General features: G+C 49.0%; 1 protein-coding gene across 2 annotated transcripts in view; it reads left to right on the plus strand.

The window, feature by feature from the left end:
- Positions 1 to 2,710: 2,710 nt before the first annotated feature.
- ATL1 (atlastin GTPase 1) overlaps positions 2,711 to 23,196 on the plus strand; it is a 33,906-nt gene continuing 13,420 nt past the window's right edge. For both annotated transcript variants that reach the window (XM_033161010.1, XM_033161088.1), the window contains exons 1-7: positions 2,711 to 2,810; positions 12,164 to 12,411; positions 16,118 to 16,252; positions 17,519 to 17,623; positions 18,596 to 18,646; positions 20,366 to 20,422; positions 22,581 to 22,673. In XM_033161010.1, the coding sequence (XP_033016901.1) occupies positions 2,777 to 2,810; positions 12,164 to 12,411; positions 16,118 to 16,252; positions 17,519 to 17,623; positions 18,596 to 18,646; positions 20,366 to 20,422; positions 22,581 to 22,673 (723 nt within the window). In that variant the 5' untranslated portion in view covers positions 2,711 to 2,776. The remainder of the gene's footprint in view (positions 2,811 to 12,163; positions 12,412 to 16,117; positions 16,253 to 17,518; positions 17,624 to 18,595; positions 18,647 to 20,365; positions 20,423 to 22,580; positions 22,674 to 23,196) is intronic.

The raw sequence follows: 23,196 nt of genomic DNA on the forward strand, positions 1-23,196 counted from the left end.
CTATTCTGGGAATACAGTCGTTTTGTTTACCCCTCTCCCTGCTTCCAACACATCTGTCCCCTGGCCATGATGTAACCCCCCTTTTTGGCCTTCTATACCAGTCAGTGCCGTCAAGTATCCCGTTTCCCCCGGGATTCTCCCTTATTTCAAGCAGTTTCCCGCTGCTCTCCCTTATTTTTTATTTCCCTTAAATTTCCCCTTTTTAATGGAAGCAGCTCCTCCCCTGCTGGGCAGGGACTGGGTGGGAAGACCTCGCCTACTTGGAGAGAAAAGCCTCAGCCCTCAAAGCAAGTGGGAGCCGTTTCCCGTGCTTACAGGGGGGGTGTATTCCCCCCCTGCATCAGCCCCTATCTGTTGCGGCCGAGCCCCTCAGCCGGCCAATAGGGTTAGCTGGTGGACGGAGCCTGGCTGCCTTTGAGCAGCTGCTGCTTCCTGTCCTGTTTTGGTGGGATCAGACAAGAAGACGATGGGGCTCCATCGCGCGGAGCACATGGCTGCCCTCCTCTTTGCCCGCTTGGAGTTTACATTGCTGCTCCGCCCACTTTTGCTTCTGGCTCCGCCCACCATTGACATGTGACTGTCCCCGGGACAGGTGAGACTGCTGATCCCTTACTTTCAAATCCGAAACTTGACAGCTATGATATCAGTGTAACGCCTGCCAGTAAGCTCTTCCCTCTGCCATGTCAAGTACCGTGTTTCTCCTAAAATAAGACACTGTCTTATATTTTTTTTCGCTCAACAAAACACAGTATGGCTTATTTTCAGGGGATGTCTTATTTTAACCACGTCGCATCGGTATGCTGCATAGCCACGCCTCTCCAGGCTGTTTTAATGGGAGGTACCACGTCACTATGGCTTATTTTCGGGGTATGGCTTATTTTTGGGGAACGGCTTATATTTCGCAAATGTATAGAAATCCTGCTATGGCTTATTTTATGGCTATGTCTTATTTTAGGAGAAACAGGGTAGATATGCTGGGGAAGTAATTGACATGGGATCATGCTTCTGAATACCACTTGCTGGAGACCACAGGTGAGGAGAGTGGCTCTCGTGCTTGGGGCCCGTTTGTGAGCCTCCCACAGGCATCTGGTCGGCCACTGTGAGAACAGGATGCTGGACTAGAAAGCATCTTGACCAGATCTTCTTATGTTAGTAAGACCAGCAAACAGAGCAATCAAGACCTGCTTCTTTATCTGACGTGTTGAAGGGGTTTGATATCCCTCCTTGAGCCCTGCTCACCAGTGGCTGCTAGTGGAAGCATTTTAGGGACAGCGCTGAATCTGCTAGATCATGGGTAGGCAAACTAAGGCCCGCGGGCTGGATCAGGCCCTATTGCCTTCTGGATCCGGCCTGTGGACGGTCCGGGAATCACCATGTGGATCGCCAGCACACGTACGTTCTTTCCCTCTCCCTCCCATGGCGGTGGCGGTGCCTCCCTCCTCCCTCCTCCTGGTTTCTCCCTGCCCTGCCTAGAGGAGGAAGGGGGCTGGGCTTTGTTGGTGCCAGCAGCAGCAGCGGTGCTCAAGCAGCCACCATTTTAAGCAGCCCATCTCCAGAGCCCTTTCATGTGCCGCTCATTGTTCCTCTGCTGCCGCCGCCGCCGCCGCCAGCCCCTGCCGCTCACAAGACACAGGTAAGCAGCCACCAGGGCTCATGGTGCTCTTGTATCACCCCCCCCCAATATAGTCTGGCCCCCCACAAGGTCTGAGGGACAGTGGACTGGCCCCCTACTGAAAAAGTTTGCTGACTCCTGTGCTAGATCCTGAGCTGCTATCATGGCAGCAACAGGCCAGATCTGGGCCTCTTAAGAACATAACTAGAGTGTGCTGGATCAGGCCAATGACCCATCCAGTCCAGCATCCTGTTCTCACATGCATGCCTTGGTCGTGAGGAAGGTTTGGGAACAGCTAACAAGATTCCCGGCCTTAAGAGATTCCCGCTGCATCCTCTGCTTTTCCGCTACACAAAACTGGCCTCGGCATCCTCCGCAGCTCCTGTTGCGCTTTAACACACCTGCAGAGATGCAGACGGCTGTCCTCCGGGCAACGCCTGTTGCAGAGGACCCCACCCCCAGGAACACGCGTGTGCCGTTCACACGTGCGCGCGTCCTTTCCTGGTGACCCCAGCCTCCCTCTCCGGCAGGGCACCGCACCGCAGATTGCAAGCTGCCCGGGTAAGGGGATTGTCCGCAAAGCCAAGCTGAGGTGCATGATCCGACTCTTGGAACAACCCAAAGCGCCTCTCGTGGCACCCCAAGGTGCGTTCCCCGGGACCAAGCAGCCCCCTCGAAGCTCGAGGGGTCCCGCGCGCCCGGCTGGGCAGGGTGCTGCCGCGGCTGGGCGCGTTTGCAGTGCGGGCTGCGTGCCGGGAGTGGCGCGTCCGCCGCGCGCGTTGCCGCGACCGCCTCCTCCTCCGCCGCCTGCAGGTGCTCCCGCGCTGCGGCTGCCCCGGCCGCCCCGCCATCCCCGCGCGCGCGCCCGAAGCAGGCGGAGGCTGACGCCGGCGGAGGGGGCGCCCCGTTCCCGCCCAGCCGCGGTTGCGCCGGAGCCGGATTGCGCGGGCACTCCCTGCGCCCTCCCGCCGGAGATGCGCAGCTGAGCGCCGCTTCCCTCGGCCAGGCAGCAGCAGCCGCAGCAGCAGGAGGAGCCGCCGCCGGCGCAGCGCTCGTCCTCGCCTCGCCGCCGCCGCCGCAGCACCCCCAGGCCCGGCAGAAGCTCCCCGCCGTCTTCCTGCGACGCGGCAGCCGCCGCCGCCGCCGCCACCGGGCGCGGCGATCATGGCCAAGCACCGCAAGGAGCGGAACAGCTGGGGTAGGTCTGGCCCGGCCGCGCTTCCTCCAGGCCCGGCGAGAGGGCAGGCGCCGCGGCGGTGGCCTTCCCCGCCTCTCCACTCCCGGTCCCCGCCGGGGAGGTTGGAGCGGGGCGCGGGGTGGCCCCGGCTAAGGAAGGCCAGGATGAGCCACTCGTCCCTGCCTGCCTCCCTCCCTCCGGCCCATCCCAAATGTTGCTCCCGAGCTCCTAGGCGGCCGCGGCTGTGGCCCCACCCCGGGGGCGCATCCTGCAGGGCGCAGGGAGGATGGATGCAGCAGCCCCGCCGGCCGGCAGATTGTGGGGCGGGGAGGAGGGAGAGGATGAACAATGGGGCCAAAGAGATGCAAGGGGTGGGGAGCGCGGAGCCATTGTTTCTCCTCCTCCCCCTTTACTTGTCAGAAGTAAACAAACCCTGAATTTGGAAGACGGTGGTCGAGACAGGGTGGCCGTGGGAAAAGAAAAGGAGGGGGGGTGTCTGGCTGTTTGATGCATTTTAGTAGCCCGTTAGCACTCCTTGGTGGCCAAAGGTAGTGTTTCGTGTTTCTCCCCCGCCACCTGTTTAAAATAAGGTGTGATGGTTGCTTTTGCAGGAGTGGGTGCATTCTGATCCTTTTTAAATCATGAATTTTAGTCAAGATCTTCCTGCACAAGGAGGCACCGGATTCTAATGCAGAGCAGGAAGCCCCCTTCCCTTCCTCAGGCTTGGGAGTTTTGTGCAGGGTGTCTGTGTGTTGTGATAATGTGTGAACTGATGGAGCTCTTTGAAGCCAAAAAGGTGTGGTGCTGCTGAGTGTATTTGCTAGGAGGTTGAATCAGCATGAAAGGGGATGAATTTTAATGCATGTGTTTATTTACTGCATTTTGTGTGCTGCCTTTCCACCCAGAGATGCTGCAGGCAGCTAACAGAATAAGGTAGCGTTATGTAGAAATTTTCGGCATCGCGTAATCCTTGTGAAATTAGCGGATGACACAGAACTGGGAGGAGCACCAGACACCACAGGAGTCTGGGATAACGCTCAAAACAGACCTTGATAGAACAGAGTAGAAAACAGAGGTCCAACAGAGACAAATGCGCAAAGTTCTGTTTTGGGAGGAAGCAACAAATATGATCCCTGATGTGTTCATGTGAAGGGTATATTGGAGGTTGTGCTTGATCACAAGTCAAACATGAGTCAGCTAACACAGTTTTAAGGCTGCATTAAAGGAAGTTTTGTTTCTGAGTCACGAGGAACGAGAGTTTGGCTTAATTCTGCACTAGTCAGACCTTGTCTGGAGTGCTGTTTCCTGTTCTGGGTGCTGCGCTGTAAGGAGGATATTGATCAGGGGTGGGGAACCTGTGGCCCACCTGATGTTCTTGGACTCCAACTCCCAGCCGCCCCACCTAGCATGGCCAATGGTCAGGGATGATGGAAGTGGGAGTCCAGCTGCATCTAGAGGGTACCACTTTCCCCAGCCGTGGTTCAGAGCTTTAAATGTAAAGTCCAGGACTAAGACAACTGAGCCCAGGGGTGAATTGGTAGTCAGTGCAGCTGGAACAAAAAAAAAATGGGGTCTCCTGATCTAGGGGAACTCAGTGCCATCTTCTAGCCCTGCCTTAGCCACCCAGTCATTTAAAACAACAACAACAACACAACACCCTTATCCCATGCACACTTATGACACATACCTGTTGTAGGTAAGATTGCAAACCATATCAATAGTGGTGACCACTGAACTGGGAGCTTGCTGTAAATGCCACGTTAATTAATCCTGATTAAAATGGTGGTGGTGGGCTGTGCACAAAGGGATGGTTTATGTGGAATAGATCTGGTGTGTGGAATTGTGGTTTTGGAACTGGGAATGAGGTGGGGGGTTTATCTTAAAAGGGGGGCACACACCCAGTTATTGGAACGCGTTATTGGGGATTCCCCTCCCTTTTCACCCAATAGCTTTCCAGATACGGTTATCTGGTTGTGCTTTCAGAACAAAGTGCAAAAGGGGAAGGTGAGTTGAGTTTTAAGCGACTCATCGTGACTGTGCAGTGTTGCATTTGAAGGAGGAGGAGCTGTCCAGGTGAGAGGAGGGGAAGCAGAATGAAGAAGGGGAAAGGCCATTGTGTTTTCCAGTTGGAACAGGCCCCCCACCCCTCTCCCGCCCCTCACCAGGATTTACCAGCTAGGGAACAATATCAGACAGCAAATCCCCAGGGCTAATGGGATGGGTGGGATGGGGTGAGTTGCTAAAGAAAATTCTAAAGTGTTGCATATGGTTCACCAGTCTAGTTCACTGCATCCATAATTGGCAAACACCCTTATTAATTTTTTCAAAATATATTTTTTCAAAAAAAGTCTATTTGCAATTTTAAAAAATGCATATGAAACCATTACTCATTTCTGTACATTTCCATGAACAGGAACTGGGAAAATAGCTAAGGTATTATATATATTTTTAATGCAGCTGCTGTCCTGGACCAGGGTAAAGGTAAAGGTACCCCTGACCGTCAGGTCCAGTCACAGACGACTCTGGGGTTTTGCGCTCATCTTGCTCTATAGGCCAAGGGAGCCGGTGTTTGTCCATAGACAGCTTCCAGGTCATGTGGTCAGCATGACTAAGCCACTTCTGGCAAACCAGAGCAGCGCATGGAAACGCCGTTTACTTTCCCGCCAGAGCGGTACCTATTTATCTACTTGCACTCTGATGTGCTTTCGAAGTGCTAGGTGGGCAGGAGCTGGGGCTGAGCAACTGGAGCTCACCTCGCGGGGATTTGAACCGCCGACCTTCTGATCAGCAAGCGTGACCCGTGTCCCTTTTTTAGACCAGGGTGGTTCACATTAACTGTGTCAAAAGCAGCCAAATGAACTTTTCTTTTTTTAAAATGGTATATACAGCCTATGGTTAGGGCAAATGGGGCACTGCCCCACCAATCTCAGTCTGCCCTGCCTGCCTGCCTGCCTTTTCATTTGTAACTGGTCATGGCGTGGTTCTGGCGGTCACTGCCTGCCTATTGTGGGTCTCCCTGCCTTCTGTCCTACCAGCTCCAACAACCACCAGCCACCACTGACCTTATGGCCTGATCGTGTGAAACACCGGCCAGATCAGTTAGCCTTCCCTGTTCCAGCCTCCTCCAAAGTGAAAATGGACCCTGAAACACCTTTAGTACGTTCCACAGGCTGGATTGCTTTCAAAGGCAACAGATCTGCCATTCCCCTGAGAGAGGTCCTGGAGCACAGTTTGTAGACTCTTGACCCCACTCATCACTATGAGGAACAGTTAGAATCCTATAATCCTAGAATCCTAGAGTTGGAAGAGACCCCAAGGGCCATCCAGTCCAACCCCCTGCCAAGCAGGAAACACCATCAAAGCATTCCTGACAGATGGCTGTCAAGCCTCCGCTTAAAGACCTCCAAAGAAGGAGACTCCACCACACTCCTTGGTAGCAAATTCCACTGCCGAACAGCTCTCACTGTCAGGAAGTTCTTCCTAATGTTTAGGTGGAATCTTGTTTCTTGTAGTTTGAATCCATTGCTCCGTGTCCGCTTCTCTGGAGCAGCAGAAAACAACCTTTCTCCCTCCTCTAGATGACATCCTTTGATATATTTGAACATGGCTATCATATCACCCCTTAACCTTCTCTTCTCCAGGCTAAACATACCTAGCTCCCTAAGCCGTTCCTCATAAGGCATCGTTTCCAGGCCTTTGACCATTTTGGTTGCCCTCCTCTGGACACCTTCCAGCTTGTCAGTATCCTTCTTGAACTGTGGTGCCCAGAACTGGACACAGTATTCCAGGTGAGGTCTGACCAGAGCAGAATACAGTGGTACTATTACTTCCCTTGATCTAGACGCTATACTCCTATTGATGCCGCCCAGAATTGCATTGGCTTTTTTAGCTGCTGCATCACACTGTTGACTCATGTCAAGTTTGTGGTCCACCAAGACTCCTAGATCCTTTTCACATGTACTGCTCTCAAGCCAGGTGTCACCCATCCTGTATTTGTGCCTTTCTTTTTTTTTTTTGCCCAAGTGTAGTACTTTACATTTCTCCTTGTTAAAATTCACCCTTCCTTCAGTTGAAGGAGTTGGGTATGTTCAGCCTGAAGAAGAGTGGACTGAGAGGGTGACATGGTAGCCACCTGCAAACGTCTGAAGGGCTGTCACAATAGAAGATGGAGCAAGCTTGTTTTCTGCTGCTCCAGAGGGTAGGACCCCAACCAATGGATTGAAATTACAAGAAGGATCTCGACTAAACATTAAGAAGAACTTCTAATGGCAAGAGTTGTTTAACTGCGGAAAGGACACCCTCGGAAGTGGGTGGATGTTTTTCAATAGAGGTTGGCTTGTCAGGGATGCTTCAGCTGCGATTCCTGCTTTGCAGGGGGTTGAACTAGATGCCCTTTGGGGGTCCCTTCCAACTCTGCAGTTCTACGATCTGCAACCTGCAAATAGTCATGTCGGCCTGCTGTTTTTGTAGAGAGTACAGAGATCAAGTATGTGAAGTGCATTCAAAGATGGAAAAATGCATTAAGGTGTTATGATTCATTTGTAACCAACCGTGTTTCTTAATATGGCTGCCGAGTGTCATGTGCCTCTTTTTTAATGTTAGATAATGATTTCCTCCTAGAAAATAAAATAGTCCTTACGCAGGAGTGACTCCTCCATCTCCCACTTTCCCAGCCCCGCCTCATTCATGTTCTTGCACTTTGCAAGCACCTGCAAACTCCCGAGTAGCAAATTTTGTCTTTGCAGCAAGTCCCCCGATGCTAATTCCTCCGGAGCAGCTGTCAAGATTGACAGAGCTCTTCCCATACTGCTCTCCCTCCCTCCCTTAGCCACGCAGCTGCGATGGGGAGAAGGATCTGGTTGAGTTGCAGGTTTTTCCTTTAAATATTGCAGATAAGTAGGACAAACTCTGCTTGAACTCAAAATAGTTCAAGGTTGTTTGTAGGTATCTTAACGTATAATAAAAAAGGTAAGGCTTGGATGGCCTTAAAAGAGGGTAAGACAGATTCGTGGAGCATAAGACAACTCATGGCTACTAGTCACAGTAGCTGTGTTCTGCCTCATAGAATCCTAGAGTTGGAAGAGACCCCAAGGGCCATCCAGTCCAACCCCCTGCCAAGCAGGAAACACCATCAAAGCATTCCTGACAGATGGCTGTCAAGCCTCCGCTTAAAGACCTCCAAAGAAGGAGACTCCACCACACTCCTTGGCAGCAAATTCCACTGCCGAACAGCTCTCACTGTCAGGAAGTTCTTCCTAATGTTTAGGTGGAATCTTCTTTCTTGTCGTTTGAATCCATTGCTCCGTGTCCGCTTCTCTGGAGCAGCAGAAAACAACCTTTCACCCTCCTCTATATGACATCCTTTGATATATTTGAACATGGCTATCATATCCCCCCTTAACCTTCTCTTCTCCAGGCTAAACATACCCAGCTCCCTAAGCCGTTCCTCATAAGGCATCATTTCCAGGCCTTTGACCATTTTGGTTGCCCTCCTCTGGACACCTTCCAGCTTGTCAGTATCCTTCTTGAACTGTGGTGCCCAGAACTGGACACAGTATTCCAGGTGAGGTCTGACCAGAGCGGAATACACTGGTACTATTACTTCCCTTGATCTAGATGCTATACTCCTATTGATGCAGCCCAGAATTGCATTGGCTTTTTTAGCTGCTGCATCACACTGTTGACTCATGTCAAGTTTGTGGTCTACCAAGACTCCTAGATCCTTTTCACATGTACTGCTCTCAAGCCAAGTGTCACCCATCCTGTATTTGTGCCTTTCAATTTTTTTGCCCAAGTGTAGTACTTTACATTCATCTTGTTTGCTTTGGCCCAGTTCTCCAATCTGTTAAGGTCATTTTGAAGTGTGATCCTGTCCTCTGGGGTATTAGCCACCCCTCCCAATTTGGTGTCATCTGCAAACTTGATCAGGATGCCCTCAAGCCCATCATCCAAGTCATTGATAAAGATGTTGAATAAGACTGGGCCCAAGACAGAACCCTGCGGCACCCCACAAGTCACTTCTCTCCAGGATGAAGAGGAGCCATTGATGAGCACCCTTTGGGTTCGGTCAGTCAGCCAGTTACAAATCCACTGAATGGTAGCATTGTCCAGCCCACATTTTACGAGCTTCTTTACAAGAATATCATGGGGCACCTTGTCAAAGACCTTGCTGAAATCAAGATAGGCTACATCAGTGAGAGCTGTGGAACAGTGTCACTCAGAAAGTGGTGAGCTCTTCTTCATTGTAAGAATCAGTAAAAGGTCCATGGATAACTCATAGTTGTAATCATTTTTATTTCAGTTATTAGAGGTTGGCAGTAATTGGCCATTTGGGGGGCAAGTCCAAAAGATAGGAATTATATCGTATTTAATGTATTTTTAATCTTTTGTTGGAAGCTGGCCAGAGTGGTTGGGGAAACCCAGCCAGATGGGTGGGGTAGAAATAATAAATTATTATTATTGTCAGTATTATCATCATCTCTATCTGAGATACGGGATGGAATTCAGCATCATGCTATTGCAAATGTTTAGCTGTCCAAATTGCTGCCACAGGGAAGATGAAGCAATGAATGCTTATTTTCTCCTGCTCCTGAAGGCAAGACACGAACCGATTGATTCAAATTACAAGAAAGGAGATTCCTACCAAACGTTAGGAAGAACCTTTGGACAGCAAGAGTTGTTCGATAGTGGAATGGACTCTCCTTCCTTGGAGGTTTATAAGCAGAGGTTGGATGGCTGTCCGTGAGGGATTTTTTAGCTGTGTTTCCTGCATTGCAGGGGGTTGGACTAGATGACCCTCGGGGGTTCCTTCCAACTCTACAATTGTATGACGCCATGACTTATTGATGGAATTCACTGGCACAAAAAGTGACCACGGACGCTAGCTAAGATCTCACAAAGCTAATTTCTTTTTGGCGGCAGCAGCTAAAATGGAATGTCAGTATTCCCAGGAGACAGCTTAGATTAAACAGTATTTCCTCAACTGGGAATATTTTGCCAGCTCCGTTGCCTCTTGGCCTAACCTACCTCGCAGGGTTGTTGTGGAGATCAAAATGAGGAGAGGGAGAGCCATGCTTTGTGGCGAATCGCACATGTGATAAATACAGGTTTGGTGTGTTGTTGTTGTTTTAATTGTTTAAGGAAAACTTCCCTGATGACTTTTTAAACCAAACAGCTCAATGGGTGATATAATTGCAGAGGTGACATTCCATAAGATGTTGCCAAAGCAAAGGAAGACGAGATTGGCTTGAAAGGACATCTTGGATTGTGTGATGGACCAAGTCCCTTTATTTCCAGGCAAATGAGAATCAGTTGGGGCCAGAAATAGATTTCTTGGAAGTCAGTTTCTGTGCTGGCTCATGCTAGGGCGGGGGCTGGTTTCTTGCAGTGCAAAAGCAGCTTTAAAATGCTGCCAAATTCACTGATAATTGACATTGAGTTTGTGACCAGATTGAATGGCAATGATGGGGGGGGGCATAGCTCAGTAACAGAGTGTGTACTTTGCATACAGAATAGCCAGGGCTCGGTCTCTGGCCTCTCCTTAAAAGAAGGTTCAGGTAGCAGCTGGTGCAAAACACCTTCTTTGTCCGAGATGCCAGAGAGCCACTTCTGGTCCAGGAAGACTACCTGGGCTAGGTGGTTTCTAAAGGTAAAGAACCCCTGGACGGTTAAGTCCAGCCAAAGGCGACTATGGGGTTGCGGCACTCATCTTGCTTTCAGGCCAAGGGAGCCGACGTTTGTCCACAGACAGCTTTCTGGGCCATGTGGCCAGCAGGACTAAACCGCTTCTGGCACAACGGAACACCGTGATGGAGCAGGGACAGAGCGACGGGAGCTCACCCCGCCGTGGGGATTCGAACCACCGACCTTCCGATTGGCAAGCCCAAGAGGATCAGTGGTTTCCAGGGGTGGGGGGTGGCATTCCCCCAAGATACTGTGATCTCCTTTCAGAATTAAAATCTGGCAATGATCTACCCCCCCTTTTTTGGGGGGGCTGTTCAGGTCAAAGTTGTTGAGCTTTTTTCTTAGGAGGGAAGTTCCTTTTTGGGGGGGGGGTTAAAGCCAAGGGTCTGAGGGACAAAGTCTCTTGCAGTAATATCACTTTGAATGAAAACAGCCACAGAGAGAAAGCTCCGTCTTCCCTTCCACTGATCACACAACAATGCAGGGCAGGCCTGGAGTCAGTTTCAACGACGCTGAGGAAAGGGACCCACGATCTACCAAAACCGCTCGTAGATCCCCATCAACCTGTTGGACATCCATGGTTTAGACCACAGCACCACCCGCATCCCTAGGTGGTTTCTATAAGGCAAACTTAGTTGGTCTCTAAGGTGCTACTGGACAGTTTTTTGTTTTAATATTTTGACTGCATCAGACCAACACGGCTACCTACCTGAATCTAGAACCTTCCCCCAGATGTTCTGGGATACAAATCCCAACAAAAGAGAGTCAGGCTAAACATCAGGAAGAAGTTTCTGACAGGTGGGTAGCCGTGTTGGTCTGCCATAGTCATAACAAAATAAAATAAAAAATCCTTTCCAGTAGCACCTTAGAGACCAACTCAGTTTGTTCTTGGTATGAGCTTTTGTGTGCATGGTGACTTCTGTTTCAGTGTATCTGAAGAAGTGTGCATGCACACGAAAGCTCATACCAAGAACAAACTTAGTTGGTCTCTAAGGTGCTACTGGAAAGAATTTTTTTATTTTATTTTGTTTTGACTTTCTGACAGCAAGAGCTGTTAGACAGTGGAACAGACTCCCACGAGAGGTGGTGGACTCTCCTTCCTTGCAGGTTTCTAAGTAGAGGCTGGATGGCCATCTGACAAGGAGGATCTAGTTGAGATTCCTGCATTGTTTCAAAGCAATCGGACACTGTGCCTGCCTCTTCTAGGCCTGGGGAGGGGATCTTGTCTCAGCAGGAGGGAAAGACACCCTTGCCTCTTCACCTGCCTCACTCACCTCTGCTTCTTGGCTTCTCCCCTCTCCTGCTTCGGCTTCTGCCTCTGATTCCGGACTTCTGTCTGCCACAGACAGTCCTGGCTCACTAAGCCCTGTGACCTCTTCCCAGTCTTTTCCCTCTTCTCCCTCCAGTCACTCATTGTCATCCCACCACCGCTCCCCGGGCTCCGAATCTCCTTCCCTTGGGGGTTCCCCAGCTTGTTCTTCCCACCATTCACCTGTCTATGACAATTGCAGGGGGTTGGACTAGATGACTCTTGGGGGTCCCTCCCAACTCTACGATTCTATGATTCCTGTCCACTGGGCATGATGGCTGGGGCTGATGGGAGTTGGAGGGTGGCGGGTTGAAGGGGGCTGGTGCAGCTCTGCCCTCTGTTGCTGGGACCTGACCCTGGGGGCTGCTCTCTCCCAACACAGGTGGGTTCTCTGAAAAGAATTACGAGTGGAGCTCGGAGGAGGAGGAGTCCGAGGGGAAGGCCCACCCGGTGCAGGTGCTCATCGTGAAGGATGACCACTCCTTTGAGCTGGATGAAGAGGCCCTCAACCGCATCTTGCTTTCGGAAGCCGTCCGAGACCGCGAGGTGGTGGCCGTCTCCGTGGCAGGGGCTTTCCGGAAGGGCAAGTCGTTTCTGATGGACTTCATGCTGAGATACATGTACAACATGGTAGGTGGGCCCCACCCGGCCTCATCCAGCATCATCAGGGCCTCCCCACAAGGGCAGGACCAAATCAGCTTTTGGGATCTCTCCACTGCCCTTGCAATAGGCGAGGTTGGGCAGATGTTCTGTTTTTATTTATTCATATGCCTCCTTTCGGCAGGAAAAAAGCACGCCAAGGCTGCTCTCAAACAATGCAAATGCAAAATTGTATCAGTCTGGAGGGCCTTTTCTGTGTTGGCTCCCTGCTTGTGGAATTCTCTCCCCAGAGAGGCTTGCCTGGCACCTTCACTCACTACACACCTTTAGGCACCAGGCAAAAACATGCCTCTTTCACCAGACCGTTGCCCTTTATCTTTAATGTGTTAAAAAATGAATTCTTGATTTTATTTATGAATGTATGTGGGCTTTTGTTTGTTAGGGTGTGGTATATGTTTGTGTATGTGTGTAAGCCACTTTGAGTCAGACTGGCAAGGAAAAACGACTAATACCGTGAATAAAATGAAATGAAAAATGCAAATAGAAGTCAACCGATGCAAAGGTTTGATGGCCACCTGCCATGGATGCCTTAGTTGACATTCCTGCATTGCAGGAGGTTGGACTAGATGATCCTTGGGATCCCTTCTAACTCTACGATTCTGTGCTGCTATGAAAAAAAATTAATAAGTAATAATATTTTGGTGGGGGGTTTGTTTGTTTTGTTAGGCTTTTAATTTTGAATTTTTTTTATACTGTAAACCACCCCGTGATCTTTGGATGAAGGGTAGCATATACATTTAATAAATGCTAAAGTAATAATGGAATAATGGAAAAGACCCTGATGTTGGGAAAGATGGAGGGCACAAGGAGAAGGGGGCGACAGAGGATGAGATGGTTGGACAGTGTTCTCGAAGTTACTAACATGAGTCTGACCAAACTGCGGGAGGCAGTGGAAGACAGGAGTGCCTGGTGTGCTCTGGTCCATGGGGTTACGAAGAGTCAGACACGACTAAACAACAAACAACAAAAGTAATAATAATAACAATACAATAAAAATAATGCTAAATCTTAACATTTCAGAAATAATAATAATAATAATAATAATAATAATAATAATAATAATAATTTATTTATACCCCGCCCTTCCCAGCCAAAAACCGGACTCAGGGCGGCTAACACTAATTAAAATCACAGCAAAAACATAAAAACAATCAATTTAAAATACAGATTAAAATACAAATTCAAAATTAAAACTGCGGTCTCATTTTCAAATAGCCCACCAATAAAAGAATGAAGCATGAGTATCAAACAGAAACCAACCCAAAGGCCAGGTGGAACAGCTCCGTCTTGCAGGCCCTGCGGAAAGATGCCAAATCCCGCAGGGCCCTGGTCTCTTGTGATAGACTGTTCCACCAAGTCGGGGCCAGTACTGAGAAGGCCCTGGCCAGGGCCGTCTTAAAGGGATCGGTCGCCGTGGCGCAACGATCCCTCGGCGCCCCCAGCGGGCCGCCTCTCCGCCCGCCTCCCTCCCGTGCTGGCCGCCCCTCGGGAGGAGGGGTGGGCGAGCGGGGGATGAGGGGCGTGGCGCTGGAGCGGCGCGGGGCTTTGCACGCCCTTCCCAGTGCTCCAGCTGGGGCTCCGGAGGGCGGCCGGCTTGCAGCTTGCCCGCTGGCGAGCGAGCCCCCGCCCATGGGGGCGAGGGCGGGTTGGGGAGGGGGTGCCCGGTATGCCGGCGGGCTCACGGGGGCGCCCCGGGGGGCCTGGCACCCTGGTGCGCCCAACCAGCATCTATGACGAGACGGCCCTGGCCCTGGCCCTGGTTGAGGCCAACCTAGCATCTTTATTGCTCAGGACAAAGATTATTATCTGAGGACCTTAAGGTCCTACACGGGACATACCAGGAGAAGCGGTCCCTTAGATACGAGGGACCTAAGCCGCACAATAAAATCCATTTGTTTTCCTGCCAAAAAGACAGCAGATTACTATTCCACATAAAAACATTTAAGAGAGAGCAAGAATAAGTACCAAAACAGCAGCTCTTCCTTTTAAGGGTCCCCGGCAGTAGAGGGTGGGGATGGGGAGGCCGGTGAACCGGCTTGATCCTGATGGTTCCCGCAGCCCTTGTCCTGTTGGGGGGGGTGTGAAGGGTGCGCTGTGACTTTGCCACTTGGGAGTTAAGCAGGGAAGGTGCTGTAAGGAGCAATGCCTGGCTCCCGTCTTTGGGCTAGGGGGCGTGGGCTAGGGGCCAGCTCCTTGTCCCAGAACTCACCTAAATGTCTGGCCAGTCCTAATGTCGAGGGGATCTGTCTAGCGTTCAGAATGCAACACAGCGGGCTGTTCTGACAGGTCCGGGGACGCCCCAGACATTTGGCACCCTAAGCGAGACACGTTGCAAGATCTTGAGAGCTATTGATCTGCGTGTAGCCCCAGCTTTGATTTATTTCCTTTACCCGTCAATATCCACGTGGCATCCCGGAACAATTTACGGTGCAATAAAAGCGTGCTCAGAACAATTGTGCGCTTGGAGAGAGGCTGCTGGAACATTTGCATCTATTTAAGCCATTATATGTATCTATAAAAAAACAGTTTAAAGCAACTAGAACAGGAACACACGTATAAAAGCCATTCAAATGCAATAGAGACGCCAGCCAGGAACTTTTCACCATAAGGTCCCAGGACATGTTACAGCACTGTAAAGATGCAATATTAAATCCAATTAAAATAATACGGTGGATCTGGTATGCTTCCTGCTTTTCCCATTATTTTTAGCCTGCGCCACTTTTCCACTGGAAAAGCCTCCGAAGTAAGCCCTATGGATTGTACTCGACACAGCGCTAAGGAAGGCATTCCCTCAGAGCAAGGATTTCTCCTTGAGCAGCGGGACATTCTCACCAGTGCTCCCTCTAAATCTGTTCCGGGGGATCCTCCGCCCCCTAGAGCAGATCTGGACTTGGTTCATGGGGAGGAGAGATCCCACTGCACTAACGCTAATCCTATTCCCAGTGCAAATATTTCATGGAATAACGCCCCGTATGATGGAACACACCCTGCAATCCCTCTCCCCCACCCCTTCATGCAGGCGTGCATATCTAGTGACCCACACACCCTGGGCCAAAGCGAATCTCCAGCTATGCTTTGTGGCCTGTGCCAGGTTCTTGACAGGTAGCAAAAATGGGAGATGGGTTTAGCCTCCAGGTGGGATACTAATCTCAGCCTGATTTGGCCCGTCAGTTACAGGAGATAACAGAATCAACTACCGTGTCAAGAAACCCCCCTCCCCACGGCAGGTAGCATCCCAGGAACGTTTGCAGTACAGGGAACCCACCCCGTTGTTCACCAGCTCGTCATCCCCCTCCTCAGAAGGAAGCAACCATTCCTCCAGTAGGGAGGGGGAGTTGGAGGCAGGAAGTCGGCGCAGGGGCTCTGAAGGGACTGCAGAGCCTGAGCACCAAGGGGGAAGCGGGGAACAGGGACAGTTTCCCATGCCCCGAGTTCGCAGACAGGAAAGACGTGGAAGGGGGAGGCGGGGGTTCAGGATCCCGCGCCTCTTTTGCTTGACCAAGAACCGGAAGGGTTCATTCCCGGACTCTGCAGAGGGATGAGATGGACGCTTGCACTTTTGCTCCACTGTAAATATCTGCACAATAAAGAACTTAGTTTTTAGAAGTTCTGCGTTCGGCTGATTTCTCATGAGCAACCACTGAACGTCCTTACATATCGCTTGCCACCTCTCCAGGAGTTGGCCGACTGGGTTGGCGACTACAATGAGCCTCTGACGGGGTTTTCCTGGAGAGGCGGGTCGGAGCGGGAGACGACAGGCATCCAGATCTGGAGCGAAGTCTTCCTCGTGGACAAGCCCGACGGGAACAAGGTAGGCAGCTGCTTGGCGCTATTCACAGTCCTTTCGGCTGACCCAGTTGGTCTATCTCAGTGGTTCCTAAAGTACCGCCTCTTGTGGGGGAATTAAAGTATATCTATCCCTGTGGACCCACGTGTGTGGGTGAACAACAAACGAATTGGCTGGGTGCCTGGATTCAAAATGCAGGGCTAGCATGCAGAGACACCCACCCACACCCCCGGTAGCAGAGTATTAAAGTAATAAAAGTTAAGCAGTAGTACAGTCAAACCTCTTCTCACGGCCGCCTCCACTCGCATCCATTTTGCCCAACGTCCGCATCAAACCCAGAAGTAACTGGCGGGTTTGCCACTGTTCGTGCATGCGCAGAAGCGGGCAATCACCACCCGTGCCTGCGCACAACAGCGCCTCTCCCAGTGACCTGTTTCGACTTCCGGACGGGCCTCTGGAACGGACTGTGGTCGTGAGTAGAGGTTCCACTATATAGCATTGGGGAAAATAGATTGTTAAATCTTTTTTATCCTGTCAGCCGAACACAGCAGCTGAGCTCTATCTACCCCTCTTGCAATGTGCAGAGTACACACTGTTAAGTAAGTTTAAAATGTTTTACTTACCGATTCAAGGTCTCAGTCTTGCATTGTTCCTTGCAGTAGCAAGGAAAGCACAGGCAAAATACTTTTGGGCAGAAAATACGGAATATAGTTCCAAACATGTGCTATAAGCTTGGGAGCAAGCTTACAAACGCCCTTCTTCATTACATGCTGCAGAGAGAGAGAGAGAGAGAGAGAGAGAGAGAGAGATAGAGAGAGGAAGTAGAAAGGAACTTTGCTTCCTCTCCAGAGGAGAGAGGGCATGACTTGAGTCTATCTAGCAATACAATTCTGTAGTCCTTAACGCCTTCATGCAGTAACTCGCAGTTGTTGATAGTTATGTTTGACTGCACTCTCCCATGCAAATGACTCAGACTTTGGAAAGCTGGTATCACTGGACCAAGTTCATCCATTTTGTTTAATCGATTAAACCACGTAGTTTTCGATTTTGAAGAAATGTGCAATTAATTGTTATTGGTTTGGGTTTTATTGTATTATTATTATTCTCTTCCTTAGTGGGTCATGCAAACTGATATTCTGTATAATGCTTTTTAATAGGGTAGGGTGGCGGGGGGGGGCAGTGGGGATGAGATCATGGAAACAAGGAGGCAGCGGCCTGAAAAAAGTTTGGGAACCACTGCTCTAAATAAGTAAAGGACAATCCTGGAAACCTTTCCCCCATCTCCTGCAGGTGGCTGTGCTGCTGATGGACACTCAGGGGACCTTTGACAGTCAGTCAACCCTGCGAGATTCAGCCACTGTCTTTGCTCTTAGTACCATGATCAGTTCCATCCAGGTAACTGCGATGATGGGACGGGGGGGGTTGTGTGTGAAGACGGCATGAGCAGAGGATGGGCAGTGCTCTGTGTTCGACCAGCTGACCTTGGTAGGCAGGATGCAAACAGCTGCCAGCCTCCCTAAGCCCCAGCACGGTGGTCGGGCTTCCTGCACCGCCGTGTGTTTCTTGCAACCAGAGCTGTTTCTGCTCGGCTGCAGTTTGGTTTCTGCTAAAACCTGACCGTTTGGTCTCCCAATCCGCTGTGGCCGGAATGAACGTCATTATGCAATCACATAATTAACTCCAGCGCATTTCAGTGGAAGGGAAGTGCCCAAAAGAATGCAGAAAATAACCAAAGTCTTTACGTAATGTTTGCGGACTTAAACAATGCTGGCGAGTTCCGCTCATATTTCCCATCCTGATTTCCCTTCCCGACCTTTGGTGAATTCGTGAATGGTGACAGTTTCCGCCCCTCTTCCCGTTTCCAATAGAGTTCTTCAATGTCACTAGACCTGCCTAGTTAGCATAATGCAGTGTTTTTCAACCACTGTTCCGCGGCACACTAGTGTGCCGCGAGATGTTGCCTGGTGTGCCATGGGAAAATTACTTTATATATAGTCAATATAGGCACAGAGTTAATTTTTTAAACATTTTCTAATGGTGGTGTGCCTTGTGATTTTTTTCATGAAACAAGTGTGCCTTTGCCCAAAAAAGGTTGAAAAACACTGGCATAATGGATGGCACACTTGACTGTCTAGTAAATTGCTTTCTAGGGGAAGGTCTGTAGTTCAGTGGGTAGAGCTGCATTGGGGTGCCTCTCCCCATCCCCTTCTGAAAAATCGCTGATTCTGGGGAAATAGGCACAAGATCACATGTGGGGGGGGGGACACCCACTGACTCGCCATAGTGGGGTGGAATTCTGGCAACGAAAGAGAAGCCAGGGTTGTTTTCAGCCATTTTTACATGCTTGTGGGGTTGTTTTGCACCCAGGTGTACAATTTGTCCCAGAACGTTCAAGAAGATGACCTCCAGCACTTGCAGGTAATATTGCACTCTTCTCTCTCTCTCTTCTCTCTCTCTCTCTCTCTCTCTCTCTCTCTCTCTCTCTCTCCCCCCCCCATTTATGCTGTTTGAGTTTAGGCAGAAGTGGCACAGAATGGGCGCTGAATGAACCTCACTGGGAATCTCTCTTATTTTTCTGTAGGAAAAGAGGTTTCTGGTCCTTGACTTGTTTCCAGGCTCCTTTAAAATAACGTTCAAATTGGTTTTATTCCACTACTGCTGTGTTTTATTGGATCTGCTCTTTTAAATGTGTTTTATATATTGTTTTCATAGGCTTCTTCTATTGTTTTTAGCAGTTCATTCCATCCATAATGCTGTATTATGTTTTTAATATTCGGTTGGGAGCCGCCCAGAGTGTCTGGGGAAACCCAGCCAGATCGGCAGGGTATAAATAGTAAAATAATAATAATAATAATAATAATAATAATAATAATAATAATAATAATAATAAAGCACCCATGCTCTCCATGCCATGTATGATTTCAGAAACCTCTATAATAAGATGTCACAAGACTCCTTGTTTTTGCAGATTAAAAAGGTAAAGGTAAGGTGAATGGCATTTCTGTGCGCTGTGGTTTCTGTCACGGTGTCCCGTTGTGCCAGAAGCCGTTTAGTCCTGCTGGCCACATGACCTGGAAAGCTGTCTGTGGACAAACTCTGGCTCCCTCGGCCTGAAAGCGAGACGAGCCGCGCAACCCCATCCGTCCAGGGTTCCTTTACCTTTACAGTTTAAAATATATTGTTCAAAAGAGGGTGGGTGCTCTTCCATCGACACAGCTTGTTGGTCATACTTAGAGTAGATAGACCTTCTGAAATAAATAAATGAGCCTCAGTTACAAATCCGTTTGATTGCCGCGGGTCTGCTCTTGAGTATGGCTTACTTGGATATCAGCTGCTGAACTTAAAATGATGTGAAGAATCTTTATGTTCCAGTGCAAAGGGCAGGATGAAATGAAATGAAGTTGTGTGTGTGTGTGTACAACAAGGTCCAGTGGCGCAACTGGACTTCCCTTCTGTGTGCCTCTTGTACGCCTCTTAAATCTGCTCTGGGGCAAGCTGCATGGTGTGAGCAGACCCCATTCCCCCCCTAACGCTTTCCCCATTTTGTGCTGTGTTGAATTCTGCCCACTTTTAACACAACTCCTTCTCTGACACATTCATCTCACTCGAATTTTATATATATATATATATATTTCAAATTTATACATTTCTTTAGTTTTACAATCAATTTAACTTTTCAAAATTTGACTTCCTTCTCCTTCTTTCTGTGGTTCCTTAATTTTTTTAATATCTTCTGCATATCCAAGTTCATTTACTTGCTCATTTAATTATCTACTGTAAATACATGCTCTTATAAAACAGCAGGTTATTACAATAATCCTGCTAATGTTTTTATCCGTTTACAATTTATCTGTAAATATTCAATAAACCATTTCTGTTCTTTCATTAAAAGTTTGTTATCTTGATTTCTTATTCTTCCGGTAAGTTTCGCTATTTCTGCATATTCCATAAGTTTTTGCATCCATTCTTCCTTTACTGGGACTTCTGTTTATTTCCATTTTGGGGCAAGCAACATTCTTGCCGCTGTAGTAGCATACATGAATAAATTTCTACACAATTTAGGTAGTTCTGTCCCTAAAATTCCCAAAATAAAAGCTCATTTATTTATTTTTTGCCTCGGTCTGCTTCTTGTTTCAGCTCTTCACAGAATATGGGAGGCTGGCCATGGAGGAGACATTCCTGAAGCCCTTTCAGGTAAGGGGGGGATGGAGGGAACACCCCTCCCCCTATGTGTTGCTGGGTGGCAGATGATCAAAAAGCCAGGCTTCAGCTTCCATCATCCCCAGTTTGTCTGTCCGATTGCCAGGGAATGTGGGATAAATGTAAAGTACTACACTTGGGCAAAAAAATTGAAAGGCACAAATACAGGATGGGTGATACCTGGCTTGAGAGCAGTACATGTGAAAAGGATCTAGGAGTCTTGGTAGACCACAAACTTGACATGAGTCAACAGTGTGATGCAGCATCTAAAAAAGCCAATGCAATTCTGGGCTGCATCAATAGGAGTATAGCGTCTAGATCAAGGGAAGTAATAGTACCACTGTATTCCGCTCTGGTCAGACCTCACCTGGAATACTGGGTCCAGTTCTGGGCTCCACAGTTCAAGAAGGATACTGACAAGCTGGAACGTGTCCAGAGGAGGGCAACCAAAATGGTCAAAGGCCTGGAAACAATGCCTTATGAGGAACGGCTTAGGGAGCTGGGTATGTTTAGCCTGGAGAAGAGAAGGTTAAGGGGTGATATGATAGCCATGTTCAAATATGGAGGAGGGAGAAAGGTTGTTTTCTGCTGCTCCAGAGAAGCGGACACGGAGCAATGGATTCAAACTACAAGAAAGAAGATTCCACCTAAACATGAGGAAAAACTTCCTGACAGTAAGAGCTGTCCGACAGTGGAATTTGCTGCCAAGGAGTGTGGTGGAGTCTCCTTCTTTGGAGGTCTTTAAGCAGAGGCTTGACAGCCATCTGTCAGGAATGCTTTGATGGTGTTTCCTGCTTGGCAGGGGGTTGGACTGGGTGGCCCTTGGCGTCTCTTCCAACTCTATGATTTTATGAAAACCTCTAGAGGGCCACATGTTGATGGTGCAGTGGGCAGTATCTGTGTATTCTCAGCTCTGTTCTCCAGAATGACTACTCTCCCTTGTACTGCAGGGTAGAGAGGAGCGTCTTTGTATTGTTATAAATTTGAAGGGGGGAGGGAGTCAGTCTGGATGATGCCCTGAGTCCCTTCCAGCTCTTGGGAACTTGTATCTGTGGGGGTAGAAGGTATGAGAACAAGCCTCCCAACTAGTCCCCTTGTCTCGGCAAGGACTTTAGTTCAGGCATAGGCAAACTCGGCCCTCCAGATGTTTTGGGACTACAACTCCCATCATCCCTGTCTAACAGGACCGGTGGTCAGGGATGATGGGAACTGCAGTCCCAAAACATCTGGGGGGGCGAGTGTGCCTATGCTTGCCTTAGTTCATAGAATTTTCAAGTTGGAAGGGGCCCTGAGGGTCATCCAGCCCAACCACAATTAACATAACCAAAATAGTTGCTCTCCAATTTATGTATTTGTATATTGTATATTGTATTAGTGTTGTAAGTTGTAAAATTAATGTAGTTTTTTTTATTCCTTTTCTTTTCTTTTTTCCCTTTCCCCTTTTGCTTCTTCCCCTTTTTTTTCTTTCTTCCTCCCCCCCTTCCTTTTTCCCATCCCCTCCTAATCCCACTCTTTTTTTATCCTTTTTCGTTTGTCTTTTGACCCTCTTTTTAGGATTATTCTTTTAATATTGTTAAATTATGTACGGGTTGTATATAGAGGTGTGTGTGTTTCCTTTCTGTGTGTGTTTTGAAATTGTTATGTATTCTGTTGAGTTAGGTGTATGATTTTGCTGTATAATAAAATTTAATAAAATTAAAAAAAAAAAAAAGAGTTGCTCTGTGCCATAGAACAAATGGGTAGGTCTTCCCTCCATCCCCCTTCACATAGCCAGGAGAACAAGTGTGTGTGTGCGTGAGAGAGAGAGAGAGAGAGAGAGAGAGAGAGAGCTGAGCTGGAACAGGCTGGAAGCTGGATACACAGAGACCTGCTTGCTCTGTGCTGGATCCAAAGGTAATAGAGAAGCAAGATCTGCTGGGGTGTTGATATATGTTTATATAGAACCATATATCCAAAATACCCCACAGTCTCTGCTGACCCTCATTCCAAGGAAACCAAACCTGGGGAAGCACATGGAACCCCCCAGAGTCTTTCAGTGTCCAGAGATTGGGGTGGCATATTGAGTGTTTTGCTGGGGACAGAGCTTGGTTGTGTAGTTGGGGCGACTTAATTTCACTTTGCACACGAGTAATTCTCCTTGTCCCTTTTGCAGTCTCTCATATTCCTTGTTCGCGACTGGAGCTTTCCCTACGAGTTTTCCTACGGGGCAGATGGCGGAGCCAGGTTTTTGGAAAAGCGCCTCAAGGTTGGTCTTAATTCAACACTTTTGTTTTCTGCTGCTATTTAAAAAAAAAAAATGCTCAAAACGCCCAACAATTTAAACCCCATCAAGTAGTAAAAAAAAATTAAAATGAGCAAATTAAAGTGGGACTAACTGTTCCTAAAAGGCAGCATCTGGTCAATTGCAGGTGTGTCATGTGACTCAGCTGGGCAGTCAGGTGATGATGAATGGAGCATCCTTGTGTGGGAGCCTTTGGATGTGGGCGGGGCGGGGCCTGGATAAGAGATATGAAAAGGGGACACCCCCCTTTGTGAAAGCTGCATTCTCAGCCAGTTTGGAGAAGGAGGTGGTAGCATTTCCTTGTGCCTTTAGACAGGGCCGTCTTAAGCATATCCGGCGCCGTGGTGCAAATATCTCTCCGGCGCCCACTCTCTCTCCCCCCACCGTTTCCCAGAGTTGTTGACCTTTTTTTAAGGGGGGGACACTTAAGAGGTGTCCGGATCACAGCCCAGATGGCCTCCCGCAAAGCCCCTTACCTGCCCCCGTC

Source organism: Lacerta agilis, chromosome 1 (assembly GCF_009819535.1).
Source record: "Lacerta agilis isolate rLacAgi1 chromosome 1, rLacAgi1.pri, whole genome shotgun sequence".
Lineage (NCBI taxonomy): Eukaryota > Metazoa > Chordata > Lepidosauria > Squamata > Lacertidae > Lacerta > Lacerta agilis.